At 43.0% G+C, this 20559-nt stretch overlaps 2 protein-coding genes across 7 annotated transcripts in view; one reads left to right on the forward strand and one right to left on the reverse strand.

Annotated features, from left to right (window-relative positions):
• si:dkey-34d22.1 (discoidin, CUB and LCCL domain-containing protein 2) overlaps positions 1–13316 on the reverse strand; it is a 30885-nt gene extending 17569 nt beyond the window's left edge. For 4 of the 5 annotated variants that reach the window (XM_060065822.1, XM_060065823.1, XM_060065821.1 and 1 more), the window contains exons 1-11: positions 13139–13316; positions 10590–10811; positions 9817–9954; positions 8405–8456; positions 8252–8327; positions 7997–8130; positions 7854–7891; positions 7568–7741; positions 7319–7431; positions 6757–6934; positions 5101–5196 (exon numbers count right to left, since the gene is read on the reverse strand). In XM_060065822.1, coding sequence (XP_059921805.1) covers positions 5101–5196; positions 6757–6934; positions 7319–7431; positions 7568–7741; positions 7854–7891; positions 7997–8130; positions 8252–8327; positions 8405–8456; positions 9817–9954; positions 10590–10811; positions 13139–13226 — 1309 coding nt within the window. In that variant the 5' untranslated portion in view covers positions 13227–13316. The remainder of the gene's footprint in view (positions 1–5100; positions 5197–6756; positions 6935–7318; positions 7432–7567; positions 7742–7853; positions 7892–7996; positions 8131–8251; positions 8328–8404; positions 8457–9816; positions 9955–10589; positions 10812–13138) is intronic. The other variant, XM_060065824.1, reaches the window with a different exon arrangement.
• Positions 13317–13515: 199 nt separating this feature from the next.
• On the forward strand, positions 13516–20142 carry LOC132468158 (glucocorticoid modulatory element-binding protein 1-like). 2 transcript variants are annotated; one of them, XM_060065853.1, is made up of 9 exons: positions 13516–14776; positions 15059–15108; positions 15228–15352; positions 15511–15614; positions 16593–16777; positions 17188–17322; positions 17443–17580; positions 17879–18067; positions 18635–20141. In XM_060065853.1, exons 1-9 carry the CDS (start codon positions 14688–14690, stop codon positions 19192–19194), a joined length of 1575 nt encoding a protein of 524 aa, XP_059921836.1. In that variant the 5' UTR covers positions 13516–14687; the 3' UTR covers positions 19195–20141. The 2 variants fall into 2 exon arrangements, with proteins under 2 accessions (XP_059921836.1, XP_059921837.1); XM_060065854.1 differs by having other exon boundaries at positions 14689–14776; positions 15039–15108; positions 18635–20142.
• Positions 20143–20559: the final 417 nt, after the last annotated feature.

Raw genomic sequence — 20559 nt, forward strand, 5'->3', positions numbered from 1 at the left:
GCCTTCATCACAAGCACTACGAATCACCATAGCTAGGCTGCAAATCAAGGCAAGGTAAGAGGCACGGACGGATAAAACAAGCTGCACTTTTCTCTGTCCCAGACGTCTAGAGCTGTTCCTTGTTGTTGAAAAAACGCTGCATTTAATTAATGAGATTGGAACAGTTGGACTGGTTTGCTTGTGTTTTGTATTGACACTTGATTGTTGGGATCAGTGCATTTCGGGCCTATGCGGCTCCGAATGGCATGGGATGTCAATTTGAGCAACGACCCGTAAAGCAAATCCAACTTGAACTGTCTGAGGTCAATTTTTAACGTTGTGAAAACGGATGTAGGACAAGACGACAGGGTGACTTTATATCCACAGAACACAATTATAACTCATCTCCAATCTCTAAAACGTCACGTACCACTTCCTCTGCTTGCATAGGTGTGAAAGCTGATAGATCAGCGCTTCTTCACCCCATGGCTGCTCTAGAGAAAAACCATGCTCAAGAAGCAGAAGAGGAACACCTGCGCATGGAGCAGGGAAGACTCGGAAGGATGAAGGTACAACTGGCAAACTGAAATAGCAGCTACCAGTGCAAAGTTAGCCATACTGATGCCAGTCAAGAGAGCAGTGCCAGAGGGGCACCGTTTGATGGCATGAATTCATACTGCTGCAGAGAAATGAGATCAGGCACTTCATGCAAGCTTACTTTAACCAGTTTAAAGGCCACAACAGCCTCATTCCAAATCCCTATGTGCATGTCCTTAAGACATGCATCCTGTGCTTATGTCTGACCGGAGGCTGCAGAGAGAACCAGGTGCCCAACGATGGATCGTTATTATATTAACTTATACATGATGTTATCTGCACTATATATATAGTACTATACCATACTATATATAATATTCTATCGCTTATCTAAGATACTAATAAAAAGATGATTTGCAATCAGAAAGAACACATTGTGGCAGGCAATGTAGATACATCCTTGAGGCTTTCACAATAACCGTGTCTCCAGTGGTAGCCGCACTGGGTCGTGTCATCGTGGCTTTGACTTTGACCACAGGGTCTGTTAAACCAGCTTCAGCACACAACACACCACGTGACTAGAGCACCAGTACAGACCTCTGTCTAATGAAGGGTTAGGGTTAGGGTTACTCTCTGGTCCAAGCTTTACATGCCCGCAGCCATTGCCTGGATTATGAAGCAAAAGACAAACACTGAATACTGGTGTGCACTTTAGGGGTAGAGACGCTTATAACCAACACTGAATATGGTTAACTGTAGGGGGAAGAGAGAGATGCTGATAACCAGCACTGAATACTGGTGGGTATGAAGGGAAGAGACGCTAATACCCAACACGAACACTGTGTACTGTAGGGGGAAGAGATGTTTATAACCAGCACTGTATTGGTGCGTACCGTTTAGAACCACAAGGCCACATACAGTTCTGAATTAGTTTAGTAGGAAGTGCTCCATTTATAAAATGGCGTTTATGATGTGTGATTCGTACGAAAACATTTGTCATTTTTTAAGTGTTGGTAAGGAGCAATAAAAAGTGATATATTAACCAGGAATTTCACAAATTGGGAGCTACATATTGCTGCTATTCTGTTTAAGTTTAAATGGAAAAATTGTCAGTAGACATTTTGCTTTTGCTTTCATGTAGATGTACAAAGAGGAGGCAAGTAGTTTTAAAGGTAGGATACTCTGAGCTTCCGATCGACAATGGCTTGAAAAGGCCCCGCGGACATGGAAACACTACTCTGACTCTGTATTGACATCTGTGTAAGACGGTCCGTCAGAAAGCTGTGTGAAAGATGCATATTAAGTCAACATGGACAGAAATCAACGGAATGTTGCCATGACATCAGGTAGCCCTTTCAACCACTTTTTAATTCCGTATTAGCTCATAATAGTTATGATTTATGTAATTATGTTACAATGGGTCCATAAAGAGTTTGACATAATATAGTTCCTGCATTATGGCTCAAGTAGGCCTATAATTACCCTTCCTTACATTAAATAGCAGGCTATACCAAGTGAATGCAATACTAAAATAAATTTGTATTAGCTAACTAGGCAAACATACTGTGTGAGTGTGTGTGTGTGTGTGTGTGTGTGTGTGTGTGTGTGTGTGTGTGTGTGTGTGTGTGTGTGTGTGTGTGTGTGTGTGTGTGTGTGTGTGTGTGTGTGTGTGTGTGTGTGTGTGTGTGTGTGCGCGCGTTACATTGGACCAATTACAACAACTATTTATATTATCTGAAAAAAAAAGATCAGTTGGATTAAGCTGCGACACAACTTTTTATATTAAAGCCAACCAGCACCACAGAGAGGGCTTCATATCTTTAAACGACTATCTAAATATGATTTAAAAAAAGTTAGCATAAAAATAATGTCAAGAGGAGATGTTTCCCAGTGGTAAACATCTTGAGTCTAATTGTTTAAGTAAAAGAATGTAAACAAAATATTTATTCTTACCCCCCTGTCCATGGACACTTGTTAATCCACAGAAAGTCAAAGCGATCCATAAACTCCTAACGACACACATCAGTCTGTTCTGGTAGTTATTGGTCCCAGCGGGCATGATGTCCAAAGTCCGAACCGAGAAGCAAGGTGCCTAACTCTGTCTGATACTAGTTCTGCAAAGTTACTCAAAACTTCTCAATATTAACTGTTGGATGATACGCCTGGATGTTTAACGCCCCTCCTTCTGAATATGAAGGTAGAAGTTGCAGAACCAGAACACCCACTGTCTCTACAGCGGCAATAACTAATAACACACCATTAAGGGTTTGTGAATGGCATACGTTTGTTAATGTAATAAAATGGTAAGCCTAGTCAATAATATACTTTTGCATACTTTGGTATCCTCAGATTTGACCCAAAATGTAATGTAACTCCTGCGCCATCTTCTGGTGAAATATGGAACAACAAAAACAGCGACGGCAGGTCCACTGAAAATAGACAATGAATAATGTGGCAACAGTTACGTGCATGAGAGACAATATATATATTGACCTACATTAATTTGACAGATTTAGAAAAATGTCAAAAGGTAATGATAGTAATTGTCTTATAGTTTCCCCGACTTGAGGCAGGTTTACTAGTCGCTCTGTCACTCCAACAGGCGATGGACTCACACACATCACAGCAGTTCGACCGATTTACGCATCGTTTGCGAGCTAACGCTTCTGGACCGAGATTTCAAAGCCTCGGAAGCTGTTCAATTGTGTTCTATTCTGTTTTGTTCTGTTCTATTTTGTTGTCACTCTTTTTCTCTGGTCTAGACTGTGGACCAGAGAAAAGAAGAGACAGCCCACCAGACTCCGGACCAGAGACAAGGAGAGACAGACCACCAGAATCTGGAGCAGAGAGGAAGCCACCCAGAAGAGAGCCTGACTCACAACCCGCTCTGTGGTAAGGTGATTTTGGTTAGAGGTGTTGTATGGATTAAACAATGTTATGATTCCCACATCACATCACATCATTCCACATCATGTCAATCGACTCATTCAATCATCAAACTTTATTAACACAGTGCTTTTCAAGCTAAACAGCAAACATACAAAGGGCTTCAGAAGGGAAACAACAAATCAAGGACAAGAGGTGTAAAACACCTACATCACAGGGCTATAGCGAGGAACAGACAATCACACATTCAATGAGTAGAAATGTGAAATAAAAGGGAACGTTGCCACATGCATATAATTTCACATGAAATCACATTAACACGTGCGATACGTCAGGAATAAACCAGGACAGGGTGTCCCGTTATTGTAAAATGATGTCCGATGAGGTTGGGGATGCTGCCGGGGTGAAGACGAGGCTGCTCAGCATCGCTGAAGCAGGGGTCGGTTCCACGGTGCTGTGAGGGTTCCGCGTTGACAAGGAACCATCTGGTTGGTATTTGTGTGTGACCGTTGGATGGATGGATGGATCCAACGATTTGGATGGATCCAAATCCATCCTAAGGATTATGAACGAATCAGGATCAAGTATTTAACAATGATGTGGTATAACATATTAGGTAAGCCTAACACTATGTTCTTTTGTTAGGTCTTTGATATAAGGACAAAGGACCAGGATCAGGACACACACACGCACTGACGCACACACACACACACACACACATGCAGGCGTCTCTACAAACACACATACACACACATGCACACGTCTCACACACACACACACATGCACACGTCTCACACACACACACACATGCACACGTCTCACACACACACACACACACACACACACACACACACACACACACACACACACACACACACGATCCTATGTCTAATGTCAGCGGTTTGCCAACAGAATACATTTGATTAGAGGTGGGACAAACAATTTACCTTCAGCTATTGGGTACGTCTTCAATTAGGCCTTTTTCATCCTAATTAGACGAACACACAAAAAACACAATCAATGCTATTTGGTATTCGGAACTATTAATTATGTTGTTGGATGACTTGAAGGGAAGATATTATACCACCAGGCTTGAGTGTTATTAGCCTTACAAGCCGTTTCAAAATTCTGCCCCATATAAGATCACTAGTGGGCGTGTCTACCTAGATCTGTGCTTGATAGATGAGCAACATTTACTTCAGTCCACTGGGTAGGCTGGTAGACTGATCTATCCAGCAAAGTTCTAGGTGGACACGCCCACTAGTGATGTCATATGGGGCAGATTTTCGAAACGGCTTGTAAGGCTAATTACACTCACACCTGGTGGTATAATATTTCCCCTTTAATATATTTCATGATTACATTATTATGAATTTAATGTGGTCATTATTCACTCTTCACTATTGCCCAGTGTGTTTATACCTTTGAACATGACACAAACAACAACAGGTATGCCTTTATTTACAGGTATTACCTTCTCTTCAACCAGAATCCAGCTGCCAGGCAGCTGCCACACATGACCAGCCCAAAGACCACGCCCCCCACGACCACCACTCGCCGAACGGAGACTGCTTTCAGAACTAGGCGCCCAACAATGGATCGTTATTATATAATATTGTATAATATATCTAAGATACTAATTGAAAGAATATCTGCAATCAGAATGAACACAATGTGGCAGGAAATGAAGATACATACTTGTGTGTTCCACAGGAACCGTATGTCCAGGGTTAACAGTGCTGGATGGCGTCGTCAAGGCTGTGACACTGACCACGGGGGCGTCTGTTGGATCAGCTGTAGGAGCCATTTTGCATGTTTATTTATATTTGTGCTTATGTCTGTAACTAGTACAGCGTTTTAGAGGTACATACTACTAGAGGGTAGTATGTACCTTGATTATGAAGTAACACTGCTCAGGTGTTTTAAGGTAACAGGTGAACAGGAAAAGGAAGGAAGAGCACTTTGGGTGGGAACATACGGTTGTTACCATAAGCGTTTGATCAATAGAATAATAATCAAGTAAATCTGTTAAACAGCATATAATCTCACTCACCCTTCTCATCATGGTAATCTAGATTGTCTTCTTCCCTGCTGCAAGTGACTATGTTGGTACATTTTAGTTGGATCAATAGTCACTACATAATTAAGAACCCTAACCGAGGACAATGACTTCTTAAAGGAACCAGTGGATGAGGACACTGCATAGGATGCATTGGAGCATTGGAATCACCTTCATCACAAGCACTACGAATCGCCAAAGCTAGGCTGCAAATCACGGCAGGGTAAGAGGCACGGACGGATAAAACAAGCTGTACTTTTCTCTGGCCCAGACCTCTGGAGCTGTTCTTAGTTGATGGGGTTTGGTTTTGGTTGGAAAAAGTTCTGCATTTATTTAATGAGATTGGAACAGTTGGACTGGTTTGCTTGTGTTTTGTATTGACACTTGATTGTTGGGATCACTGAATTTCAGGCCTATGCGGTTCCGACTGACATGGGCTGTCGATTTGAGCAACGACCCCCATTGAAAATCTAAACTAAAACTCTGTCTGAGGTCCATGTGAAAACGGATGTAGGACAAGACGACATTGTGTCTTTGCCTCCACAAATAGCTATTATAACTCAACTGTACTCTCTAGTATGTCACGTACCACTTCCTCTGCTCGCATAAGTGTGAAAGCTGATAGTACAGCGCTTGTTCAACGCATGGCTTCTCTAGAGAAAAAACATGCTCAAGAAAAACGGGAGGAACATCTGTGCATATAAACTGAAATAGCAGCTACCAGTGCAAAGTTAGCCATACTGATGCCAGTCAAGTGAGCAGTGCCAGAGGGGCACCGTCTGATGGCATGAATTCATACTGCTGCAGAGAAATGAGATCAGGCACTTCATACAAGCATACTTTAACCAGTTTTAAGGCCACAACAGCCTCATTCTAAATCCCTATGGGCTTGTCCTTAAGAAGGCAAGTTTGCACAAACCGAAGAACCAGGTAAACTCCTGTTCTTATGTCTGACCGGAGGCTGCAGAGAGAACCATATTAACTTATACATGATGTTACCTGCACTATATATATAGTACTATACCATACTATATATAATATTCTATCGCTTATTTAAGATACTAATAAAAAGATGATGTGCAATCCGAAAGAACACATTGTGGCAGGAAATGTAGATACATCCTTGAGTCTGTCACAATAACCGTGTCTCCAGCGGTAGCCACACTGGGTGGTGTCATCGTGGCTTTGACTTTGACCACAGGGTCTGTTAAACCAGCTTCAGCACACAACACACCACGTGACTAGAGCACCAGTACAGACCTCTGTCTAATGAAGGGATAAAATAATGTGCTCACCTGCGGTGGAGGAGAAGGTCTTGGAGGTATCCTTGACGACGGGACAGCCCAGCAGCTGGATCCCTGCTGAGGCTCTTTTCTCCCAGGTGATGGGCTTCAGCTGGACGAAGCGGGCCACCACGGGAGGGAACAGGCTGTTCAGCACCCTCAGGTGACCGTCGGAATAAGCCTCAAACACCTGAAACCATTCAGCACTTAGCTCACCTACAGAAGACACAACAGCTGACACTATGACAACATGGCTTTCTGAGAAATCATTACTGTGAATCTTGACCCCAGACGTCGCTTGTTGGCTTGTCATAGCTCAAGGTCAATTCAGTCAAATTCAGAGACGCGGTGGGAAACCATATGCATTCCCCCCCTCCACCCCAACAATGGAGTGGGTCCTGTAAACACGTTAACGTGTCTCAAGTGAACGCACCTTAATGAGCTGCCATGGCAACAACACAACATTCTATCTCTAACGTCTCTGAGCAGCACCAGGGCCACCACTCTGCTGACTGGATGAATAACCCTCTACTGATGGTTAGACGGCAGCACACCGTAGATTTCTTTCTCTTACCTTCTCTTCTGTGCTCAGTGCACCTTTGTAAGGCTTCCAGTCCTTCCTGTCTTTGCGGAAAAGCAGCGTGTAGGACTTTATGTAGAACCCCCCTGAACCCGTTGTTATGATACCTGAGAACAAGAGTGATTTCAATGAGCCGTTGTTGTCGAACAAGAAGAATCTGAATCACATTCTGCACGACATTAAATATTATTATATATAGTAAAATAAATATATTATAATATTAAATGAAACATTGATACTAACCAGTGACTTTTCTTTTTTCACCGAGGTCCAGCTCCACCCAGGGGTTCTGGTCGTCTGGTTCTGCTGTCCATGATACCAACGGACCGGCCGGGTTCAGACCCTTCCCCTGACCCCCGCCTCTCCCCCAGAGAGAGGAGCTGTCCACGAGGGACATGTTTAAGTGTCCGTTGCATTCTGTCAAGGGGGAGGGCAGAGGGTGAGCTCAGAGAGACGGATGAGCTGGACTTTGCTAGGTTCAGTAATAAAATAGGTGGAGTTTGGTAATGGAGCTTTTGTATGTGCTTACCTTTGCTGAAGAGCAGTTTATGCTCAGATAATGAACCCCTGGCAAAAGAAAAAATGTAAAGGGTAAATATTCCTACGTTTAACCAAGTACCAGCCAGAAAAGCATCATGAAATGTTACTTATAAATAACAATAGCGACCGTACCTTTTGGACAGGACTCCGTTGGCGAAGGTGGACTCGTAGAACCTAAGGCCTCTCCCCCGGGTGAGGTTGACGCGGCCCCCCAGGCTGTCCGACACCACCCCTCCATGGACCGCAGACAGGCAGATCAGCGATCTCTTCAGTAGAATACAGATTATAAACGTTGTTCAGTAAGGGTTCTAATGAGCCCTTATTATTTGTAACTCTAAATATATGCAACCAATTTAAAAGCAGCACTGGTCCCATTGCACGACTCACATGACTGTAGCCTTGTTCAGAGTTTCCTGTAACTTCCCCAACAGGAACGTCCTTACAGCCGGCAGGGCAGTACACGCTGAGGAGGAGCACAGAGACAGGTGAGAGACTACAGCAACGTCTACGCTGGTCCTCAAGAACTTCATGGGAACTCACCTTAACTGATCAGAGGACAAATGTGTTCCAATCGTTTTGCAGGAAATAAGCTCTGAAACATGAAAACAGCAGGAAGTGAGTCTAAAGGAAAAAACATGGAGGATTGAGTGATGCACATGGGCACAAGCTCACACACACACACACACACACACACACACACACACACACACACACACACACACACACACACACACACACACACACACACACACACACCTACCTCTTTGGTGGTCATCACTACCACATATGAGTTGGAGCTGACTCTTAGCTCCCTGAGCCCCGAACAACATCACATCAGCTCACTTTTAAACAATGGTTGCATTGGCAATCGGTGTGCTGATTTATATTTTTACATATACTTAAGGCTTTGGTATAGTTGTCACTTGAGCCAATATGTAGAAACTATTTAACCCTTTCATTTTAATACATTAATAAATTATGGTTAAATAGCTGTTTCGCTATCTTTCCTTCTGCTGAGGGCTTCAGGGTGAGTAGTATAGGAGTGGTGTTGGGAGAAGATAGACACCACCGTCATAGTGAGGCTTGAGGCGGCTCTCTCCATTCAGGAGAGGAATCCCACTCCGCAGCCTTCTGACACACTTCTGGAGTAAGGAAAGTGGCAGCAGACGCATCCAAATAAGCGTACACCATAGTGTTCAAGCACACAAACACATGTACACAGACACACATGCACACAGACATTACCCCTGCATAGACTGAGTCTGACACCTCTGCTGTACAGGAAGAAGCTAATCTCTGCGGTTCTACTTCTGCACGCATACAAGCAGGTCAAGCTGCACATTTGTCCGTCTCACAGCTCTGAAGGCACAACCTCATCCACGGCCAAACTAGCTATCTTACAGGCCAAAGACCACCATGGTCTGTCCTAAGCATTTTCACATGGGATCAATTCATATGGAAGAGAAAATGGGAAAACCAACAACAACCACAACCAAATGCCTCAATCCTCAATCAAAAGTTGTCTGAACCTAAGCTTAAAGTAAAAGACAACCCAGTCCGCCTTCTCATGTGACTCAGAATCATCACCACAGGACCGTATGCTTCAAGCAGGATAATGCTCCCTACATACACACACGCAGACAACCCCCCATCATCCCTCTTCAAACCAAGAGGGGATCATCTGCTCCTCTTTACCCTGATGGGCGGCAGTAGTTCAGAAGGTTGAGCGGGTTGGCTGGTTACCGCAAGGTTGCTAGTCCGATCCCAACCATGCCTTGCATGGTTGACTCGGTGTGCATGTGTGCATGGATGTCGCAATATTGTAAAGCGCTTGGTCTCACTATCTGGGGACATCCGTATTAGACGCTGTTCTCTACAGCTTACACACACACACACACACACACACACACACACACACACACACCCCTGATGTTTCAGTTGGTTAGTCTAACCTGGGTTCTGGTCTGTTGTGTAGGACAACAGGAATCCCCGACCAGAGCGGTGTCGGCCCGACCTGAAGATCACCGACGCTTCGTTGCTGCTTACCGACAAATTCATCTCCGAAGCAGTGAGTCTCCCACACAGAGGCCCTGAGAAAACACACAACAATGAATTAATATCCACATACATACATACATCTGACAGAGCTACACACTATAAGTTCATAGCTCTCAAAGAAGCAGAACTTCAGCATGTCTGTAAAAGGATAGCTAGGATAAGGATAACTGTTTTGTAAAACATGTGCGCCATCAAATTTTTGGAGTAAAAAACAATGTATTCAGCAGAAAGAGCTGAAGGATTCCATCTCCTGCCCCTACTTCTTCTCTCTCTCTCTCATTTAGGACCAATGCCTCCAGTCCAAACCTCCACGCCCTCAGGATGCAAATAGTTACACCTTGATGGGCAGGCGTTGACTCAGACATGTTTTTGTAATTCGCTGTGTGAGTAAATGTCTGCATTGACCATGATCACGTGGCACACAACACATTAATTAGTCAGGTATGAGCTGAGAGTGAAACATCCATCGAAGGATTTCAAATCAATTGGTTGAGTCATCATAGTGATTCCAGCTGTTTAAACATTTGGGATACATCAAGCCACGACTGCAGATCACCAAAACGCTGATCTGAGCTGTGAGTTTACCTCTGCTGAGGGCCCTGTGTGTGTGTTTGTGGGTGTGTGAGTTCATCTCTTCTGGGGGCCCCGTGTGAGTGAGTGTGTTTACCTATGCTGGGGGACCCGTTGCTCGGGGTGATCACCAGAGAGCCGTTGGTGCAGTCCACGCTTCCCTCGATGTCAAAGTCCCCAAAGAGGAGGCGTAATGTGCGGCCCTGCGGGACACGAAGCCTCCACGTACACGACCAATCCTGGGGATAGTTCCGTGGGTAGTTAGCTGAGGTCAGGGTGCCACTCTCTGGTCCAAGCTTTGTATGCCCGCAGCCATCGCCTGGAATATGAAGGAAAGACACAAACACTGAATACTGGTGTGTACTTTAGGGGTAGAGACGCTTATAACCAACACTGAATATGGTTAACTGTAGGGGGAAGAGAGAGACGCTGATAACCAGCACTGAATACTGGTGGGTACCATGAAGGGAAGAGATGCTAATACCCCTCACTGAACACTGTGTACTGAAGAGGGAAGAGACGTTTATAACCAGCACTGTATATTGGTGTGTACCGTTTAGAACCAAAAGGCCACATACGGTTAGTAGGAAGTGCTCTTTTTATAAAATGGCGTTTATGATGTGTGATTCGTAGCATAACATCAGTCATTTTTTAAGTGTTGGTAAGGAGCAATAAAAAGTGATATTAACCAGGAAATTCACAAATTGGGAGCTTCATATTGCTGCTATTCTGTTAAAGTTTTAATGGAAAAAATGTCGATCATCACAACATTGTTGTTGGTGGTTTCCCATCTTGATTGAATGAGAAGATGTATTGCATTATGAGTTTATGATTGGTTTTGCTTTCATGTAGATGTACACAGAGAAGGCAAGAAGTTTTAAAGGTAGGATACTTTGAGCTTCCGATTGACAATGGCTTGAAGACATGCGGACATGGAAACACTACTCTGACTCTGTAATGACATCTGTGTAAGACGGTCCTAAGTGGGTCAACTCCACCAAGTCAAACACACTTTCTCCTCAATACAAGCCATGCATATCTCTCCTAGCACGGCGAGAAACAACACATTTTCCGTAACCTCAACAGAACCGGATGAGCCATAATGTTCAGACAATTCATACCTCACATGGAAATATTAGACAGAACGTCAACAATATCCTTCATCCTGCCAGGAAGAACAATGTGAAAACGCTTATCTTGACTGATTTGAAGGTCTCTAGTTACGACTAGGACTGTAATCTCCCTGATGTCTATACCCAAGAGAGCAAGACTGTCACCAAAGACAACACTGTGACTCTGGAAGACCTCAAACGACGGCCACATCCTGTAAAGAACAGGATGAGGTCGCAGTGTGTGGGGCCTTAGTGCCCCCTGCACTAGGGGCATGAACTGTTGATAAATGTGGAGACCCATTGGAACTAAATTTTATTCAGAAGACTGGAAATTAAGAAATTATTAGGAGGACCAGAGTATCTCCTGAACAAGGCAGAAGATCGGCCAAAGTCAAGTATAGACCAACGGTATGTCTCAGTGGACACAGACTTCCAAAGAGGTACTACTTACTGAAAGTGTAATTTGCTTGGTTTCATAAATTCAAGGATATATTATGAAACTGAGAAGAAGGAGAAAATATATTTAACTGTAGGGGGAAGAGAGAGACGCTGATAACCAACACTGAATACTGGTGGGTACCATGAAGGAAAGAGACGCTAATGCCAACACTTAATACTGTGTACTGTAGTGGGACAAGAGGTTTATTGCCAACAGTCAATACTGTGTATTGTAGGGGGAAGAGATGTTTATAACCGCACTGAATATTGGTGTGTACCGTTTAGAACCAAAAGGCCATATATGATTCTGGATTAGGTTAGTAGGAAGTGCTTCGTTTTTATAAAAAGGCATGTATGATGTATGATTCATAGCATAACATTAGTTGCTGCTTATCATAATTCCTCTTTATTTTTCAAGTGTTGGAAAGGAGCAATCAAAGTGATATCAATCAAGAAATACAAAATTTGAGACCTTCATATATCTGCTATTCTGCACATTGTTGTGGGTGGTTTCCAATCTTGGTAGTTTTAAAGGTAGGCTACTCTGAGCTTCAGATTGACAATGGCTCGAAGAGGCCCTACAGACATGGAAACACTAGTCTGACTGCATTGACATCTGTGTCAGTCCTTCAGAAAGCTGTGTGAAAGATACATATTAAGTCAACATGGACAGATATCTACGGAATGTTGCCATGACATCATGTAGCCCTTTGAACCAATTGTTAATTCTGTTTTAGTTTATATTAGTTATGATTTATGTAATTATGTTACAATGGGTCCAGAAAGAGGATGACATAATATGGCTCCTGTATTATGGCTCAAGTGTTAATTTCCCTTCCTTACATATACCAAGTGAATGCAATACAAACAAACAATATATATATATATATATATATATATATATATATATATACAACACAACTTTTTATCTTAAAGCCAACTAGCTTTAAAACAGACAGGGCTTTATATCTTTAAACGACTATCTAAATATTATTAAATTTTTATTTAGCATAATAAGAATATCAAGAGGAGATGTTGCCCACTGGTAAACGTCTTGAGTCTAAATAAAATAATGTTAAAAAATATATATTCTTACCCTTCAGTCCATGGACGTTTAATCCAAAGAAAGTAAAAGCGATCCATAAACTCCTAATGACACGCTTCTTGTGGTTTTGGGCGGGCATGATGTCCAAAGTGATTCTAGTTCTGCAAAGTAACTCAAAACTACTCAATATGAACTATTGGATGAGATCTCTGGATCTTTAACGCCCCTCCTTCTAAATATGTTGGCAAAAATTGCAGAAACAGAACACTAGAGTCTCTACAGCGACTTTAACTAATAACAACCAAATTACGTTTTGTGTGGCATACGTTTGTTAATGTAATAAAAGGGTCAGCGTTGTCAGTATACTTTCGCATACTTTGGTATCACTCACATTCTTCCCAAAATAAATTGTTCCTTGAGCGCCATCTTCTGGTAAAATATGGGAACAACAAAATAAAAACACGCAACATAAGGTCCAGAGAAAACACCCAAGAAATAATATGGCAAGTTATTTGCTTGAGTGAAAATATATTTATAGTGGTCTGCATACAGTTGAAATATTTAAAAACATATACATTTTGAATGGTAGAAAGATTAGACTTTATAATTGTCCCCCATTTGCCGATCGTTTACCGCGCATGTTAACTCTTCGGTCGTGTCGGCCTCTGTCGCACAGCCGCTCGAGCAGGCAATGCACTCACACACCACGGCAGTTCGACCGATTTACGCATCGCGTGCGAGCTAACGCTTCTCGTGACAGATGCTTCGCAGGCAAATGCCGCCTTCATTGCAGGAACTTTACGAGGCAGCACGGGCGCAATCTCTCCCAGTTCTCTACACGCGAAGGATGTGTTGTTCCTCGCTTTGAAACGGTAGGTCAGCACTCCAACATTGAGTTTTGTCGTGTACAATACTTGCGGGAGTTTGTGTAAAAATGTTTTGATCTCGTATTGTTTTCTGCAGCCGCAGAGCTATGTTGGTGTGTGATTGTCGTTTGAAAGGGTGTGCGTGATGCCGTGCCAGCACACGTCAGAATGAGCGGCTGTAGGCACGCGACCGGATCTGTAGGATTTTGCTTAATAAGGACGTTTCTTGGCTTGAAAGGCTTGGTCCATTCAGCTTACTGAATCTGTACCGTTGGTTGTCCAATAGATTTATTATCTATTCTGTTGTTTTCTATTCTGCATTTTTATTATAGGCCTATTATGTTTTTTTCCTGTTGTGTTCTATTCTGTTCTATTCATTATATTAAATTATTTTCTATTACTATGCAGCCCCTTAATATAATGAGCTGGTTGTTGGAAATGTCATTATTTTAGCCAGTCAAGTGACTTCTCTAATAGTCTATAACCTTAAATGCATTAAAAAATGTCCAACAGTGCTTTATTTTCTTATTATGTAGCAGGCTAGAATTTTTTCTTGTGGGAAAACGTAACACACTTTGTAAAAACTCTTCAGCACCTTATAGGCTATAAATCTGTAGTCTGGATACGAGTAATAGTTGTCACATGTAAGGTCATATTAATAGTATTACTATGTAAACCAGTGTCCCTTTATCTCACCGTCTACTGCGGATCATATCCACTGCCCATCGAGTAGGATGGAGGTGGAGGACGAGGAGAAGAAGAGGGAGGACGAGGACATCCAGAAAACTCAAGTTAATCTGCAACTTCATCCAGGCCTCCACAGGTAATGACAACCTCATTGATTTCAGTCAGTTGAGCTGTCAGTTTGAATCGTTTTGCAACATCATAAATATTGAACACATGTTAATGCATTTCTTCTCACATTGATCTCAACATTGTCTTTCTGCACTGCTGATTGTGATGCTTATGTCTCAAATTTGAAAAATGTTTTTTATGCCTGATGCAAACTCAGCTAAATAGGAATAAGCAACGGTATATCTCTATTTAAAAGTAGGCCTTTATATAAAATGTTGTGTTACATGAAGGATTCTGTCGCCATCTACAGGCTGAACGATGACATGAGCACCACAGTCTTGGCAATACATGCGCACCATGGTAAGACATCATCCATACTCCTCTATGAACTATGGAACATATTGTTTACATCGGTTACCTTGCATGCAACATAACCGTCAATGCACGTTGTATTATATCATGACTCTGGATCACCTCAGGATCCTATGACTCCACCCAAGGAGAGGAAATAGAATATGGCTACCCGATCACCTGTGGAGACAGCAGAGCAGTCCTGCTCTTCAAGAAGTTTGTGTGTCCTGGAATCAACGTTAGGTGTGTGAAGGTAGGTCCCGGCAAGTGGGGATGTTACCCAAACAGATCCCTTGTCAGAAATGATCTATTTTCTCAGTAACATATTTGAAACAATGGTTAACTGCATCTTGCCCCCTTTTTGTGTGAATGAAAGATATGATGTGACTATCTGTGTGGTCCTCCTTCCAGTTCCATGATCAGCTCATCAGCCCCAAGCAGTTTGCCCACCTGGCCGGGAAGGCCACCCTCAAGGACTGGAAGAGGGCCATCAGGGTAGGGGGTGTAATGTTGAGGTACCTGCTTTATTTACCTGTTGACTGATATTGAGGGTGTAATGTTGAGGTAAAGCCTGCTTTATTTACCTGTTGACTGATATTGAGGGTGTAATGTTGAGGTACAGCCTGCTTTATTTACCTGTTGACTGATATTGAGGGTGTAATGTTTAGGTACAGCCTGCTTTATTTACCTGTTGACTGATATTGAGGGTGTAATGTTTAGGTACAGCCTGCTTTGTTTACCTGTTGACTGATATTGAGGGTGTAATGTTGAGGTACAGTCTGCTTTATTTACCTGTTGACTGATAAGGATATAATGTTGAGGGTTAGCCTGCTTTATTCACAGGTTTACTTATATTAAGGGTATAATGTTGCAGTATTATCTGCCTTGTTTACATGTCTGCTTTTAAGGGTGTTATGTTGAGGTACAGCCTTCTTTATATACCTGATTATGTTAGTTATTTATTTTAGTTAGTATTTTAGTTATTTACACATCCAAAGTGACTGACAGTGAGTTCATATACAGGTCATAAAGGAGGAGGTAGGGGTTAGGGCTTGTGTTATGAATCTCTCTAACCAGGGTAAATATAATATCGCATCACATGATTATATCCCAGTGATTTAATTGGTTCTTGCCCAAGGGATTCAACTGGGTGGGAGCTTGCTAGTAAATTCCTGAGCTAGCGTGGGAGTGACATTATTGTGGTATAGGATCTAATAACACGCAGAACAATCTGCCAAGCGGCGCGTTTCTCCCTTCTTCATGTTGGCACTTGTTTGTTCTGTCCTGTGTTTAACCCTACTCTTCAGAGAGACAATGCCAGTGTTTCTCTCCAGGTGGATTGGTGAATGGTGGATTTAAAATACAAAATCACAAACTATTCAGAATACTTTGAATTTACTTCATATTAGTATCTTAACAACAGTGATAACGACAACATATACAAGTTGACCCACTGTATGACTCTATGTGCAACCGTCTTGTATCCTTTACAGGAAAATGATGCATTCCGGCCAGATCGATTTCTACCAACACGACACTGTGTGTACCAACACCTGCCGCAGCACTAAGTTTGATGTGGTGGTCGACGGTACTGGGCTCTCCCCAGGACGCCCCGGGCAGCGTCCCCCCTCCACCACGGCCCCCCAGGGTCTGGGAGCACAGCCGGGGCCCCTGCAAGGTTCCCTTACTTTTCAATTAAATTTCATTTTCTATAAAACGCAAGAAATGGATTGATCCGACATTATTAAAAGATAGGAATCTTTGTTAATCTGCTGATAATTTGTGACGGTGGCGAAAGCGGAGGCGAGCCAAACTTGAAAAGAAGAATTTGCCATAACTTGCATTCAGCCGTCTTTGATGTTGCACCGCTTCCCTCTGAGACTACTGAGCTGCCAGATTAACATCTCCGGATAAGACCGTCTATTCTTTGACCTTGGTGCTGTTCCCTAAGCTGAGCAGTTCCCAGGCTGCACCCAGCCTACTTTACAGATCCTGGGTTGGCCTAACCTGCACTATTCAGCAAGAATCGATGATGGGAGAAGTTTTGAGGGGGTGTTCACTAGTTGTTCATTGCTCTTCTCATGACAGGAGACATTGTTCATGGTATATACCCGGCTGTGGAGCAGAAGTTCACCATGACTTCCGAGTTGAGTTCTGGTCTGCTTCTCCCTGCGAGTCCATCCAACAGACTGATCAACAGAAGGAAGAGGCTTCATGCACCTGGTCAGTTCTTATATAGAAGTGTATTCATTTGAACGCACACAAACATGCTCGCACACTGGACACACACACACACACAATCAGGATTTAATCAATGATTTAGCATTATTCTGCCACCGTTAGATGGTGTTTGGAGCTTCTGGAAGGCCGTGGCAAACAGTGGGCTGATGAGCAAGGTCCTGTCCAGCATCCAGACCCAGCTGGAGGCCGCTCTCACAGGCCTGGACCTCCGCATGAGAGAAGCTCAACTCCAGGCCAGAGGTGAGATCTCACGCGGTGATCCAGAGAATCCCTCTGCTATAAAAAAAAAAATCAATCAATTGTCCTTAAGATGAACTCCTGCAGAATATTATGAATATTATAAAGTATAACATAAGTATTCATGTTTTCGTGCTCTATATTCATATCCATGTTATTCGTTTACGGAAGTTGAAACATGTTGTGAGATGGGTCTTGGAACATGTTTCTATTGTTGATGGAGATGAAGGTTTTGGCACATATACAATATGCACAGGAGATGGTAGCTAAGCAAGTTGCCATTTGTATTGGCTTTCATCAGAGGCCACGATGCTCCACTCCCTTTGTGAGATGCTTGGGCTGCTTGACTCGGTGGAGAACGCTCTGGACCAGAGACATGCAGAGACAGACCAACAGAATCTGGACCGGAGACAAGGAGAGACAGACCACCAGAGTCTGGAGCAGAGAGGAAGCCGCCCAGAAGACAGCCTGACTCACAACCCACTCTGTGGTAAGGTGATTTTGGTTAATAATATAATAATAATAATATATAATAATAATAATACATTTAATTTAGAGGCGCCTTTCAAGACACCCAAGGTCACCTTACAGAGCATATAGTCATCATTCAAAACTATGTAAAACAGACTAGGAATAAAAGGAAAACAGAGGTTAAACATGAAGAATAATAATAATTAATAACACTCAAAGACGCCTAAAGTGAAGGGGGGACCTCACTAACCACCACCAATATGTAGCACCCACTTGGGTGATGCACGGCAGCCAATCGGTGCCAGAACGCTCACTACACACCAGCTTGAGGTGGAGAGTTAGGGATGAGGTGGAGAGTGAGGTTAGAGGTGTTGTATGGATTAAACAAGGTTATGATTCACATATCCCATCACATCATTTCACATCACGTCAGTTGATCACTCAATCAATCATTCAAGCATCCAACTTTATTATATAATGTCAAAAGACAAAAGTGTCCCGTTATTGACCAATCAGGATCAAGTATTTCACAATGCTGTGGCATAACATATGATATCCTCCTGACGCTGTATGTTCTGTTGTTAAGTCTCCGGCCCGAAGACAGGGGACCAGGAGAGGTGTTTTGAGGAGGCCGTCTCCAACCTAGACGTGTCTTCAAAGCGGATGCTGGGACAGCACCATCCCCCCAGCCGGGCTCAGACCCCCCACCACGCTTCGCCCGGGGTCCCCACCAAGCGCATCATCGGGTCTCTCCTGGACCCAGGAGCACCGCCGCAAGACCTGGTCAGGCTGACCCCCAAGCCCCTCTCCCACATCGCCCCCTCCCTCCCCAGGGTGCGGCGCCACACCGCGGGGGTCATACACAGGGTGGGGAGGGGGGGCGGAGACGGACAGATGGCCGCACTGGGGGGAGGGTACGAGGGCACGGAGAGGGGTAGGGTTCTGAGCAGTCCACCGAGGGAAGGGAATGGAGAGAAACATGGCACAGCAGGGGGCCACAGAGATGCCGCCGTGAAACCTACGTCGGGGAACGACGGCCACGTCTTCCGGAGGGGGGAGCCAGAGTCCTGGGAGAGGGGTCGTGGAGACGGAGACGGAGCTGCAGCGAGGAAACGGGCGTCAAAGAAACAGAAAAGGCAGCGATGACCGTCGACGTGAAGGGGTGTGTGTAGCGGTGTGTGTGGGGATAACATAGGCACTAGGACACCTTGTAGGGCGGCTCTTTCCCTCAAACAGACTGGCAGAAGAGATGGTTTCTATCTTGTTGTGGTATTCTTTTCTAAATGATAACAGATTTTATAGAGTAAAAGCTACAGTAAGTTAAACTCCGGAAAATGTAGCAAAATATCCCTTTAATGTCCTTTGTTATAATTTATTCAACAACACAAGAAGTCCAGATTAAGGTTTTTGCTTCATTATTGCAAATTGTGGATAGCAATACATTTATTTTAAATGAAGGTCTTTATAGGGGTTTATTAATATACTGTTGTTTATATAAACTAAAATAAATGAACCTAAGTAATAACCTTACCTCCTATGCAGCTATATTTGTAAATTATGTGAGATTATGCTGATGTCTTTCCCCAATTGTAGTATTCACCCTTTATTTCTTATTTTACTATCTCTATTTGATTCAAATGGAAGCCTATATAAAGTAGAGGAAACATTTAAATCTTAATTTAAGTTTTTGATTTAATTTGACTAAGGGAATAATATAATGTGTAATTTGTTTGTAAGCTTGACCTATTGTATCTTTGCACCCAGCACTTACTGCCAACTTCTACAGTTAAGGGTTACAATCAGCAGACGTACTCTACGAGGACCAGCAAAGGTGCTCTTGTCTGAATCAGGGAAACTTTTACACTACTTGACTTTAGGCACCTGACGGTTATTTACCTTGTCTTTGCTATTAAACCTTGCATATAAAATATGTTCTGTATAGTTGCTATACCAGATTAAATTGCAACAATAAATTACCAATTGCTCCTCTGCAACCAAGAAATACGTAACTGGATGAAATATGAAATACACTTTGAAATGGTGACTTTTGGTGAACTTTTTTAAATATATATGCTAGAACAAAATCATAATTTGTTTAAACGTTGGTCTTACCATAAGCGTACATACGAGCCATGCTTTGGTCCTATCTGATTGCTTTGCTTATCACGGCCTTGAGTTGTCTTGAACGATACTGAGCTCATCCATGATAACTTTCCTTTCCTTTGGATCAATATATTATTTAATGCACAAGCATCATCTCTTGCATATAACGTTATCTCATTTAATTGGCATGGATAAAATGACACTTCATCTTAAAATCTATTGTAACAGTATATGCCCTGAACAGGGCAGACAATTTGGATCGCCCTGGATCATGGAGGTGTGATTGCACTTGTAGGTTTGAGAAAGACGTTTTCCTTATTTGTTCAATTAAGTAATTTGCAAGGCAGTAGGCCTGCATCGTTCATCATCTATGACATTCAGGCGGACATTCAGGCGGAAATACACAAG

This window comes from Gadus macrocephalus, chromosome 11, assembly GCF_031168955.1.
Source record: "Gadus macrocephalus chromosome 11, ASM3116895v1".
Lineage (NCBI taxonomy): Eukaryota > Metazoa > Chordata > Actinopteri > Gadiformes > Gadidae > Gadus > Gadus macrocephalus.

What these genes read in the sequence shown, in the direction of transcription:
- LOC132468158 (XM_060065853.1), top strand. Translation starts at nt 14,688, where the DNA reads ATGGAGGTGGAGGACGAGGAGAAGAAGAGGGAGGACGAGGACATCCAG. An exon ending in CTTCATCCAGGCCTCCACAG is followed by an intron (nt 14,777 to 15,058) that starts GTAATGACAACC and finishes CGCCATCTACAG; the next exon opens with GCTGAACGATGACATGAGCA. An exon ending in AGCTCAACTCCAGGCCAGAG is followed by an intron (nt 17,581 to 17,878) that starts GTGAGATCTCAC and finishes GGCTTTCATCAG; the next exon opens with AGGCCACGATGCTCCACTCC.